Here is a 13464-nt window from a genome sequence, read left to right as displayed (position 1 = left end):
ATTTACACGTCATGGGGGGGGGGGTGGGGTTCTACCACTACCTTGGAAAAGATAAAAGGCAATGCTGCCTAAAATAGCTATACAATGCGGTTAAACTTAGTCATGTAAATTCGCCTAAACACACGTGTGTTGCTACTGCTTCAAATATTCTTGTTATTCTTGCTAGAGCACTAACATACTTAGCACAGTAAATGCCAAGGTAAAATATGTCACATACGTCTGCAAAAGTTGCCCCCCCTTATTTTTATTTATTTTTTTTTTTATTTTTTTTTTGCTTTGTGGTTTAAAGTTTTAATACTCACCTTTGCGCTATTACCAGTCGTGCCGTGTGAAATGATGCTAGCAAAAACTCCTATCCGGTTCTTAAAGGGATAGTACAGTTTTGGTGGAGATGAGAATTGGGTTTTTAACTTTTTGCGAGATACCAAGAAAACACCTATGATATAGTAAGGAACATACCATTTTAAGAGGAATTCAAAGTTTATTTGACGAAAATCAGGTTTGGAATGACTGAAACATCCAAAAACAAAGTAAAACAAAGCGATCGTAATAAAGTGTGGGTCCCACACTTTGTTAGAATCGCTCTTTTTTGATATCTCAGCCATTTCAAAACCAATTTTCATCAAATAAATGTTGAATTCCTCATAGAATTACATGCTCTTTCACATTTTATTTGAGGTTTCTCATTATCTCACCAAAAAATGTTAGAAACCTGAAATTAGGTCTCAACCATAACTGTACAATCCCTTTAAAGGTGATATGGTAGATATAAGACGGAATGCCAATCTCTTGTGCGTGTCTCGAGAAAGCATAACATGTTTTGGTCTATTTTGTGCAAGTTTTTTTTTTCATGATTACCATAAAAAGTAATACCCTCGATACTTTCCATTTTTGTTCAATTCAGTTTAAAAGTACTTTACTTGAATGTGTGTGTGTGTGTGTGTCTTTTAAACACAGGCGATCTGAGGACAAAATTAATCGTCGCTTTCTCAGTGGTCGGAGGTTTGGTGATCATCCTCGCGTTCATCATATTATGCCTGCTCTGCTACATCCGTAGAAAAATCAGTGGACGAGTTCGAGACAACGATTCTTCCGTCAGGTAGTGTACCAAGGCGCTTCGGCAACACATTCTTTAATATCCCCTGTTTAAAGCCCCCTTCCCCCATTTGCCCCCTCTTCTTTACGTAATGTAAGGGCAAAATGTGTGTAATGCTGCTTTAGTCTGTTGATGAAAGGCTTCACATAAGAAAGTCGTTCTTTTAAATGCTTATTTCTACTGCGACAGGGGCTTTGCAGTTGCTGGAATACAAAAAGTTCATTATCGCACAAACAAAACAAAACAAAAAAGAGTGGACGCAGAAAGCGTTATAAGGCAAGATGTGTATCCATTATGTTTACCCAATTCATAGCTCTCTGCAAATGAGGGATATTATACTGTCTTTCAAGTCTGCAAGTTGTACTATATGTGGCAGACAAAAAGAATAATCATTCGTCCTGGAATCCATGGGAAATGACTGCAGACAATTATTCACTTCAGATGTCTCCGGCTTCAGAATAATTATGTGCGAGTATGTACGTGAAGAGCTTGAAGAGCAAGAAATTATCAAGCAGATTAAAGATGGAGAACTTTTGGCTTTGAGATTTGCTGCAGCTTTTTCTACTTCATCTATGGACGACTGGCTATGATGACGATGATGTATCGACAGTGATCGTAATGAGCAAATCACATACATTTTATTGCTTACCGAAATACATTATTCTGTCGTATTCCTCTTCTCTTGAATATCACATTACATTTTATTACATTGTTTACAATATTGAGGATTGTAGCTCTTTTCTTCTCAAGGAAATCAGTAGAGACCTTGTCAATGTGTACCAAGGACATCCAAGTTCACTCAATCTCTTTTACATTGGTTAATGTTATTGCGACGTTTGGACTGTCGTTTTGTTTAAATTTTTGTTGTTGCTTTTTTTCTGTTAGCTTGTATGCAAAACGTGTATTATCCTGTGCATGCTCTGGTTCAATTGCAGTGCATTCATCGCCGTTATGTGTGTAGGTATGTTTGCTGTTGTTGTTGTTGTTGGTGGTGTTAGTGTCAGTGACTGGAAAGGCATGGACAAAGGGGGGGGGGGGGTTCACATTACTAGGGTCATAGTTTGACTTGACATTTCTTGTTCCTGAATTTTTAACATTATGTTAGGGCCCATGCAATTGAATACGAAGAAGCCTCAAGAAATAGGTCTCGTCTCTCATTGATATTGGTAAAGAATGACCATCAGCTACTTTCGTTATAGTCTCAAAGCTGGGGGAAAAACAACCTGCATGCACAGGAAGTTACTAGAATAAATAAGATAAAAGGGGAAACTACTTTTGGCCACATCCCAACTCTGTGTTTTATGAATTCTGACGATATATTTAAATATAGCATGATATATCCGTGTTTGTCGTGCGACTCGTACTTTTTAGTTTATGATACGTGACTAGCACCAGCTTTTCGAGGATGCGTGAATCTTGTTGTCTCCAAACATTATTCGTTCCTTGTCTGCAGTATACCCAAGGAGAATCTCTTCCACCTCTATGACATATTGATGCCAGGATGCTTTATGTAAATGGCTACTCAGTTTCGTATATTCTGCCAGTACTTTACTCCTTTTCTTCTCTATTCTGCTTTGTTTGTGTACCATCGTACTCTACACAATCATTTTGTACCCATATTCTAAGTTGTGAGTTTACTGCCCTCCAGTGGCGTATCTAGGGAAAACGGCGCCCGGGGCAAGCGCGAAAATTGCGCCCCTAATTTCTGAAAAAGTGTTCAACCCCAACCCCATCCCGGTAGGGACTCTAAAAAAGGTCCACATGATATGCTTTTTCAAACACCTATAAGAGGGGTCTTTTGAGGGTTATTTAAATGAAATAAATTTTGATAAATTTTGTCGAGCGAGCGTAGCGAGCGAGCCGAAAATTTTTGTATTTCAGCTTACAAAACATGGAATTCATGTCATTTTTTTTTTCATTAAATCGTACAATTCTAATCTAGATATAGTGACGGCCTTATAGATAACGATTTATACCAACAAACTAAGGACTTGAAAAAAATACTCTAAATTAGTATAATATATGCTCGAGTGAGCCGAAATTTGTATATTTCTGCGTCATCATCACGTTTCGTTCTTATCTTCTTTTTTGGGGATAAATTTTGGCGAGCGAGCCGAAAATTTTTGTATTTCAGCTTAAAAAACATGAAATTCTTGTCTTTTTGGCTTATTAAATATTACAGTTCTAATCAAGATATAGTGACGGCATTTAGATAACGATTCATACCAACAAACTGAGGACTTGAAAGATACTCTAAATTAGTATGCGCGAGTGATGAGCCGAAATTTGTATATTTCTGCGTCATCATCACGTTTCGTTCTTATCTTCTTCTTTTTTGTAATTTTTGGCGAGCGAGCCGAAAACTTTTGTATTTCAGCTTACAAAACATGGAATTCTTGTCTTTTTTGCCTATTAAATCTTACAATTCTAATCAAGATATAGTGAGACGGCCTTATAGATAACGATTCATACCAACAAATTGAGGACTTGAAAAATACTCTAAATTAGTATGCGCGAGTGATGAGCCGAAATTTGTATAATTCTGCGTCATCATCACGTTTTGTTCTTATCTTTTTCTTTTTCTTTTTGGTTAATTTTTGGCGAGCGAGCGCAGCGAGCGAGCCGAAAATTTTTGTATTTCAGCTTAGTTTAACATGGAATTCGGAATTCTTGTGTGAACACAATAAACATTGTTATTTGTCCGCATCATCATGTTTTGTTTTTATCTTGTTAGATTTGGTTTTCTGCGCCCCCACCACCCCCCCCCCCCCCCCCATGCGGGTCCGGGCGAGTTCTTTTTTTCTTCTTCTTCTTTTTATTTTTCTTTTTTTTTCCCCTTCTTCTTCTTTTTTTTCCCCTCGTTTTTTCGTTTTTTTGCGCCCCCAAGGAGTGGCGCCCGGGGCACGTGCCCCCCTTGCCCCCCCCCCCCCCTAGATACGCCACTGACTTTGGGGCCTCTTCTCATCAAGCCTATTATGCTTGATTGGTCCCCCACAATGAATATTATGACCAAACGACTTTAAACTGTAATCATGGTAATGATTGTCCTTTTTTGTGTGTGGAAATAACTGAAATGAAATGAAATGCTTACAATCAGTCTACGTATAAAGACGAAGGATTTTATACCTGTTGGAATAATCATTGCACGTTATAGGGTATAATGGTGTACAGAATTATAATGTCGAGTGTAAAAAAACACGGCTAAGGTAACTGGATCCTTAGGAATGGAGCGGCGTGGAGAACACGCAATGACCAGACATCAATAGATGTATTGGCATTGGCAGTGTAAACTTTGTATAAAGAGGAATGTATAGGAAATACTCAATAACAAACTCTTGACTTTTATTCAAATAGGGCTAATTCCTTAGTTGTTTAGAGTTAATAATAGGACGGTATCTGATACTAGTATATAAACACCTTTTCCGGTCTAGCGAAACTGTTCCACGAGTTTCAAATCTGCCGTATCAATTTGGACGTTATCTGGGCCGATATCCCCTAAATAAGTCATGTTAACACCGCGGGATTCTTTTGTAATTGTTTTCTTTTGATTTTGTGTATGTGTATGTGTATGTGTATGTGTATGTGTATGTGTATGTATGTGTGTGTGTGCGTATGTGTATGTGTATGTGTATGTGTATGTGTATGTATGTGTGTGTGTGCGTATGTGTATGTGTGTGTGTATGTGTGTGTGTGTGTGTGTGTGTGTGTGTGTGTGTGTGTGTACACGTATGTTTGTTTTTTCACCTGGTCATCGCATGAAAGCTATACAATTACCCGGAAGAGAATATGAGCAACTGGGTAGATGTCAAGGGCAGCTCATGCGTGACACACGGTTATAGAGATATAAAATTGATACTCAAGACGGCCCCATAGGCAGGAGATGTTGTGAGTTGCTCTTTTTTTTTTCATCACTCTAAGTGACATCGCTTCCCTCGTGGCTTGCCACTTCCTGTGTAGATTGATAAGATGCCCCTTAACACACCCAATGTCAATTTTCCCCCCATGCAGGGCGCACTACCGCTCAGGAGAAGTCAATCGGTACAGTGCGATGCAGAATTCGCTGAGCACGAACAGAGCAAGTATAGAGTCACGACCAGGTAAGTTTATTTCCATTCGTCCAATAGTCAGTTCGTAGTTACCGCATGTGCCGATTGCTTCATGTACATTTCTCTTGAAGAAGAGAAGCAATCACAATGACGTACAAAACCCTCTTGTAATATATATATATATATATATATATATATATATATATATATATATATATATACACACAGTGGACTCCCGTTATAACGACGTCCTCGGGACCGGCAGTTTTCTTTCGTTGTAACGAAATTTCGTTATAACCGTGTTCGTTATAACGGGAGTGCACTGTGTGTGTATATATATGTATGTATATATATATATATATATATCGGATAAGAATAGTTATCACTTACATTTACACTCGAAGTTGGTGTAACGATTTTCAAAGATTATCCGTTTTAGGTTTGTACATTTTGGGCACGACTGATACATGTATTTTGCCTATTATAGAAAAAAAAAATGTACCGACGTTCCACTTCTAATAACCTATGCCAATCTTCTTAATTATGACTTTAAATGCAACGAATATTAGACATACAAACGCCATGTAAGCACGTAATTACTGATATCATCCTAAGTGATTGAGAGAAAGATACCGATGGAATGAAAAAAAGGGTAGAACTGTTTATTCAGGAGAGCAGGCAGTAAGAGCCGAGGATCATACATTCGGGAGCCCCAAGTCCGGTGCAACTTCCATCACAACTTTAACAGACTAATATATAATATCAAAAGGCGTATGGACAAGCTACAAATCATTGAGAATCCCTGTCTCGTCTTTGTAATCTTCTTTGCAGTGTTCAGCATATCTCCCCAGACTTCGAGCGAGTCCGGCAGCCCTTCGACCAACAGGAAGTCCATGAAGAGCAAGAAGTCCCTGGCGTCTTCGACATGGTCAAGGAATCCCAGAAAGAGTTCCACGATGACAGCATGCAATGGAACGCCATACACCGCATACTATCCGGACCGAGTCGGCTCCAGCTACGCCGGTCTACAAACTGTAGTTAGCGACTCTGCCCTGGTCGGCATGGCTCCGTTCAGCATACTATCTGAATATCAGGAACCAGAGGTCGTATTGCCTAAATCGTCGAATCCTCCACACTTCGAGAGTTTCGGCTTAACGGCCTCAAGTTCGTCCCATTCATTCAAGCCTCCGGAATACGCTGAGCCCGAGGAAGCGGTCAGAGGAGCTTCAACGCCCGCTTCCTACGATAGTTCTGGCGGTAGCAGTAAGAACAGAAGGAATGAATCTCCGCGGGCTAGCGGGGAGATAACGCCAGACTCAGGAGTTGCCAAACACTTCAAACAGAAGTGTGAAGACACTACCACGTCGCCAACATCATCAATGTGGCGAGGACTGATGAAAGGGAAACAAAAGAAAGGTCCTTCGGCTTCTTGCAAGGTTACCTCTTCAGCGAGTCCCGAGGGTCAAGCGGTGACATCAGGTAAAGAGGGTATTCTCTACCACGAACTTGTGCAGACCCTTAACAAGAAAAAGAAGAAACCTCTCACTGAAACGAACTCCACTCCGCCGTTAGAAACGGACGCTGAGAACCCTTATGCCGAAGTTGGGGAGGTTTCTTTAGAAAGTAGCTGTGACTTCACTACGGCAACCCGTCCGCGCAGCCACAGTCAACCAATGGTGTCCACTTTATCAGGCTATCGGACCTACGAGGAAATTAAGCCATACTCTGTGAACAGCAAGGAGAAATCGAAGCATTCTCACAATGCAAACACGGCCACGCATGAGAACCATCAATACTCTGTTCTTGAGGAATCAAAGGAAACTCCTTCACAGTACTTCGTGCTCGAAAATCCCGCCGAAGATGTGGCGGCTCCTCAGTATTTTCAGCTTGAAAAACCTAACAGCTTACCGCTGAACAAGAAAAGTACATCTAAGCGCACATTGGACACGGAAAAAATGCTATACTCCGACCAGCATATGGACAAGACTGCTACACTCTACAAGAACGATACGTGTGCAGTAAAAGTGCCTGGGAGCAAGAATAAGAACTTAGACCGATGTATCGACAGTGACAACGGCCTCCCCCGCCAGTTACCCCTGTATTTCCAGTTGGAGCGATCTCGTGAGCGAGCCAGCTTAGGATCCACGATCCAGGAATATATGAGCTCCTCCGAAAACGTCTTCGCCAACGATGGGAATAGACTTCCGGAAGGGACGCTGACCTACTTTCCTGGAGGCAGGAAGAGGTCGTCGACCTACAGCCTTGAGGAACAGGCCTACGACAAGTTGAACCGGAGTGCAAGGAGCAGTCGCAGGAGCAGCGGCAACCAGCTTGGGGTACCTCCTTCTACTGTGGATGGGGCCTACGCCATGCTCTCTCCCAGCGAGGAAACCAGCGTGCCGGTGAAGGGTGGGTCCCGCAGAAGCAAGAGTTTAAGGAAGTGACGATAAAATTGTTGAGAACGGGAATAGCTTTAATGCGCATCTAATGCCAATATGTGTGCTGAAAAAAAAATGTATAAAGATGTATAAAGTGCACTGCCTAATCCCTGCTATGGCATTGTGGAGTCCGATCCTCACAAACCATCAGTTGTGAGGAGCAAGATCAGTGGCAATGCTGCCTGCGACGTTGTGACCAAGTTCTGCTTCCAACAAATCAATGTGTGATATTGATGGAAGGTAGAACAAGGTCATTGTGTTATCATCAGTCACTACGTGGAAGCAATGGTTACTCTTCGAACTAGCTGTCAAGGACTCCATTAAACAGAACTGCTTTCGACAGCATTGCATTTTAAGATGAGTGAAAGTATAAGAATATACATAATACACAGCAACATTTCAAATGCGAATAGCTGCTTGCATGCAACGTGGTTGTTTCCATGTTAACTGCACATATTGCTGCAAGTCTTTAGGAGCCAAAGGTTTTCAGCGTGATATGACAGAAATAAGACTGTAACAGGCAATGATGTAACTTCCACTATAAACAGCTTTGCTGAAAACCTTTGGGCCTACTCATCAGGTTGATTGTTACACATCATATTAAGTTGGCTAATGGTTATTCTGCTTTACAACGCCGACGCTGGTCCGACAGACAGATACTAGTAGATTAAAGAAAGGAAAAGCACATGATGGAGATTTCATTTTTATTCTCTAGTCTTACTGGTACAATATGTTGACACTGTTTCCAGTATGTTATAATGGCTACTGTATATATACAGCTAAAACCACGGCAAACAATCCAAAGCTGTTAACAATACTGAAGCTATTTTGAGCGCGCAAATGGAAAAATTACAGCTACGCCTGCAGGAGACTAGAAAAAAAAAAGGAGAAGTACAACACAATGAAATAGCGTTGCTGTGACATATATATATATATATATATATATATATATATATATATATATATATACTACAGTCTTTGTGATCCATACCAAGAGAGAGGAAGCGAGCTTAGGTATTATATTGGCAACCTGCGACACGCAATAATTAAAGCACAAGTACTGCATTTAGCCTACAACGAATATCATTTACTTCTCTGTTTACTAGTATTCTCTCTATTGCACATTGCATTGCCTGAAGAAAAAGCAGAATTCCATTTAAGTGCTCGATGGAGATGCAGCAGCCCTCATGTACTATCATATATGCGAAAGATAATGTATTTCCTTCTAAGCTTCCTTTGGCAGATAAAATAGGCCTACGTTGCCAACACCAACATATTAGCGATGTTGAACGAGTATATAATTATGGATTGTCTCACAGCGACCATCAGTGGTTGTGCTCTTCAAAAAAGGGGGACACATACTTTGCGTGAATTCAGTGTCAACACTAAACAAGGACACAGAATACGGACTATTACATATTGCAGAGAAAGCAAAGGAAAACATACATTCCATGTTCCAGGAGACAGGAACAGATATATATATATAACTCTCATTCCTTCTTTTGTCGGTGCAAGAAGGTGCAGTGTACATTCATATTCTGCTCTTATTTAGTGCCTATCACATTACTGCCATCATACATTCGCTCTGTGTAACAAGCAAATTGTAAATATATCTGTGCACTGCACTTACGGATGAATATTTATCACGTTTTCATGAATGGTAGTGTTGATAAAGCTGCACAAGAGCCTGTGACATTAGATTAGTTGAATATAGAAAATTTATATTAAACTGTTTCACACATTTTCTATGGCGCTTGAGTAACCATGGGCATTCTTGCTGGTACAGTGTACAATATGAATAATTACTGATATTTTGTACAACGAGGATCACTGCGGAGCAGTCTAGTACAACCTACATGTGGGTGCTAAAACCTGTGTAAGTATGCTTAACAAATGCACCGTGTTAATCCAATTTCAAGCCAGACACATGGGGCTGTGTATTTTTCCACTTTTTTATTTACAATTTATTTATTTTGTTAAACTATTTCCACTTACAATCTCATCCACAAAACCAGCATGATATGAAACCAAAGTCGCTCACAGAGCAATACCACTCGGTAAACAAGCAGTCATTGAGGCATGTTGGAATGTGGTAGAACAGGCCTATAGTCCTTATAAAGGTTAGATACGAAACTCAGGCACGGATTGCCGAAACTGAAAAAATAACATAAGGCCTAGAGGCAACCGTGGTCATTTCAAGAAGAAAGATGTAAAGTAAAACATGTTGTTTCTGTCAAGTAATCAACACCGGAGGACTGATATTTCTTTGAAAGCTTCCATTACAGATCAGAGCTCTTCATCTGTATTGAATGTAATGAGCAGAATCAGATATTGCCTTGGAACTTCTTTCTGAAGTGCTTTTATTTTCTTCATGTGTGTGTGTGTGTGTGTGTGTGTGTAAGCATTCTATTTGGAATCCCCCGCAAAAAAGAAATAAATAACCAATAAAAAAATGAATAAATAACCAATAAACAAACAAATGAACATGTCCAATATCAGAACAAATCCAACTGCTATATTTCAACAAGTGAGCTGGATACACTGTATTCTATTTGAAGCGACAATGCTAACACACACAAGTCCGAACAAACGAAGATACTTCTACATGATATCTTTATTTTTCAAAGATTTTCAGACAAGTGTGTTATATTGTGCATGGATTCTCGTCAGTATCTGGTGCTGATTGTCGCTGATTTAACTTACATATGCTTGAATTACTCAAGATATAGTATATTTATTTATCATTCAGAAAATGTTAATGCTACAGGTATTTTATTGATCGCTATGTATATTACAATATATTTGTACCTTTCATTGGCAATATGGTATACGCATGATGTTACCCATACACCAAATAAAACATGTAATTATGCCGAACGAGCTGTTGTTCACTTATTTCTTCTGCTGTTTCAAATCAGATTTTTAAGGTGGTGTTTCAAAACTGATTGCAACTGATAGGCACACATGTCAAACAAAACTTACATGTATATATATATATATATATATTTGAAGAGTTTGTTTGCAAAAATCGATAAGTCCATATTTGCCAAATGGAGATATTTGCGATTAAAGATTAAGAAAAATAAAGAGAATAATAAGAAAATTTTTGCTTCTTTTGGCCATAACTTCAAAAATGTACCTTTATATGTAGTGACCAATATATCATTTAAAAGGTATAATTTTGTACTTTATGACAGAGACCGTACTTCAAAATCTTCAAAAATGGACTTATCGGTTTTTGCGAACAAACTCTTCATTTATATTTATACATATACACATACATGTGTGTGTGTGTTTATCTTGTTTGTCTTCTTGTGTATATACACTACATAGACAGTACATAAATTAATACATTACATGCATAAAAAAGGGGAGAAAACAGGAGAAATGTTCACACAGATCATGCACCTAAAACTGCAAAACGCGGATCTTACAATGGGCCTACAGACACCAAATGAAAGCTGTAGGTGACACATCATGCTATGAAATAATATAACACAGCAGTAACCGGCCCTTTGAATTGGCAAAGGGGATCCTGCTTATTCCCTCATAAAGGAATTGCCCTAAATTGTAACACCCTTTGGCAAAACAAGTAGCCATTATGACGTATCAGTTATTCTAAATGACGGTGTTTTCAGGCAGGCGAGATATCGGCCACTGACTGTGGGGGCCTAATATATTTGAACGTTGCGTGTTAATTCTATGGGGAACTACGATAATATAATGTATCTCAAAACCAGTCCTCTTTGAATGCATGATGTTTTGGTAGTAAAGTGCTTGTGTGCTGTGCAATAGTGGTTATTATTTCTTGTTTGTTTTGTTCTCTGTTCAACTTTTGATACGCAGACACACAAACAGGAAAACCATGTGAACCATCCTGGAAAAAAAAAAAATGAGGAAGTGATACGAGGTCAATGAGTGTTGTAGGTCCATGGTTAGAGAGAGAAATGCTTCAATGTCTATCCATCAACGTTATAGAGACTGTTATGTCAACAACATACAATGCATGACATGATGGCCAGCTGTCAAAAAAATATTACGAGATATGAACTGACATCTTATCAAAATATTTGATTTGATTTGATTTGATTTGATTTATTGGTTCCTGTATTATTATTGTACATGCACATACATTGTTGGTGCCATACATACACATAAACGTTAGTTGTTAACAAAAGATTTTTTTCTTCATTGCCTTTACACAATGTACAGCAAAATGTATTGTATCAGCAATATAACAATGAATAATACAATGGGGCTACAGCATAAGCGTGGCTTGATTTACGTGCAGCCCCCGTACATAATACACATCAGAAAGAAAATAGGAGGAATGGATGACTTGCGTAGAGATAGGATAGTAGAAAGTGGAAAGGGAAAGGAGAGGTCTGTCTACTTTCACTAAAGGTTTACAAAAAGTAAGTTCACCTGGATCACTGATCAGCAAGGCAGGACAAAATATTTTCTCACAGAGGTACAGGTGAACAGTTAATACAGTTCATGGTCGGTTACATGATTAAGTAATAGATTAAATGCATCGATTTGTCTACGAAAGAATACGGTTATCGAAACACAATAGAACTTAACCATTTCAATAACTGTACAATGACCCACCATTTTTGTGTGTGTGTGTGTGTGTAAAATGTAACAGCACACTAAGGGTACTAATCATAATAATGATAACAAAGATAATCGTAATAGAAATAAAGTCATATACAATGTGAATGATATTGATCATCAATGATGATGACACTGATATGGATAATCATAAAATCACAATGATCATTATTACCATTACCACGGTAATCATTGTTATTACAGCTATTAAACAGTATACGAATAGTGATAATCATAATGACAGTAATAACGACACTGAAAATAATCATGTCCACAACTACTATCACTCAATCAATAAATGACTTTAAAGAAATTTAAACAAAAATCATCTTTTACGCTGATAGTCTTTTTCTTGTGGCAGCCTGGTCACAAGCCACAAGCTGTCTACTCAACTCTGGATAAATGCTCCTGTCAGATTCTTTGCAGTATACATAGTCATGCCCTTCTTTCAAAGAACCAGGATTTCCTGTGGTATGTTATTAACAATCAACACTTATTAATATGGCAACACCCCCCCCCCCCAAAAAAAAAAAAAGGATAAAAGGGGGAAAATCAGACATACTGGGTATTTCCTGAATTGCAGCAGGTCATTCCTGATATATCTAACTGATCACTATTTTGAAGTTATTCAACCATGAGTAACATCATGTTTCAGACTTCAATGACAAAAAAAAAATTGAATTTTCGTACTTTTTTGTGCACGATTAATGGAAAATTGTGAGGTTGTGACATGGTCAGCTCACTCATTTGCACATTCACATCCACTGTACAAGAACTGTTTACAGAATTTAGCAAAACTTTTCAACTTTTTTTATCACACTAACTTATTTCTGGACTGGATCTCCCTTTAAACTATTAAATTAAGAGCTGTTATTCATTGCCAGATTCCACACAAAACTGCTTTAATGTGATCTGTGGGATCTCTTCAGTTCATGCTCCCTTTCAAAGTTGCAAAAGTATTAGTGTACTGTTCACATTTATTAACAGAACAAAGATGCGGCATATACATATACCTAGATGTAAACTGTTACCTGTCTTAGCAACCCTTCACTAAAGGTACAGTGATTTAAAAAAAAAAATGTTTGAGTTATCACATTTGATGCATATGTGTAGGTCACTTGCATCACAAAACATCCTACCACATAACATTTTTTGTTTTTTGCAATAAAGCCTAAAATATAAGGAGATATCACTACTTTTTGTAGTAAACCATAACTGTAGACAGTTTAGTTTAAAAAATATTTTGTTATACCTTCTAGTCACATTTTGT

At 38.5% G+C, this 13464-nt stretch overlaps 1 protein-coding gene across 1 annotated transcript in view; it reads left to right on the top strand.

The window, feature by feature from the left end:
- The window catches only part of LOC140238033 (uncharacterized), an 11217-nt gene extending 2916 nt beyond the window's left edge, over nucleotides 1-8301 (top strand). Inside the window, exons 3-5 of the mRNA XM_072317959.1 lie at nucleotides 958-1099; nucleotides 5105-5193; nucleotides 5974-8301. Coding sequence (XP_072174060.1) covers nucleotides 958-1099; nucleotides 5105-5193; nucleotides 5974-7586 — 1844 coding nt within the window. The 3' untranslated portion in view covers nucleotides 7587-8301. The remainder of the gene's footprint in view (nucleotides 1-957; nucleotides 1100-5104; nucleotides 5194-5973) is intronic.
- The last annotated feature ends 5163 nt before the right edge of the window (nucleotides 8302-13464 follow it).

Source organism: Diadema setosum, chromosome 14 (genome assembly GCF_964275005.1).
Source record: "Diadema setosum chromosome 14, eeDiaSeto1, whole genome shotgun sequence".
Classification (NCBI taxonomy): Eukaryota; Metazoa; Echinodermata; class Echinoidea; order Diadematoida; family Diadematidae; genus Diadema; species Diadema setosum.
The sequence above is the reverse complement of the archived record's forward strand: the minus strand, read 5'-3'. Positions and strand labels throughout refer to the sequence as shown.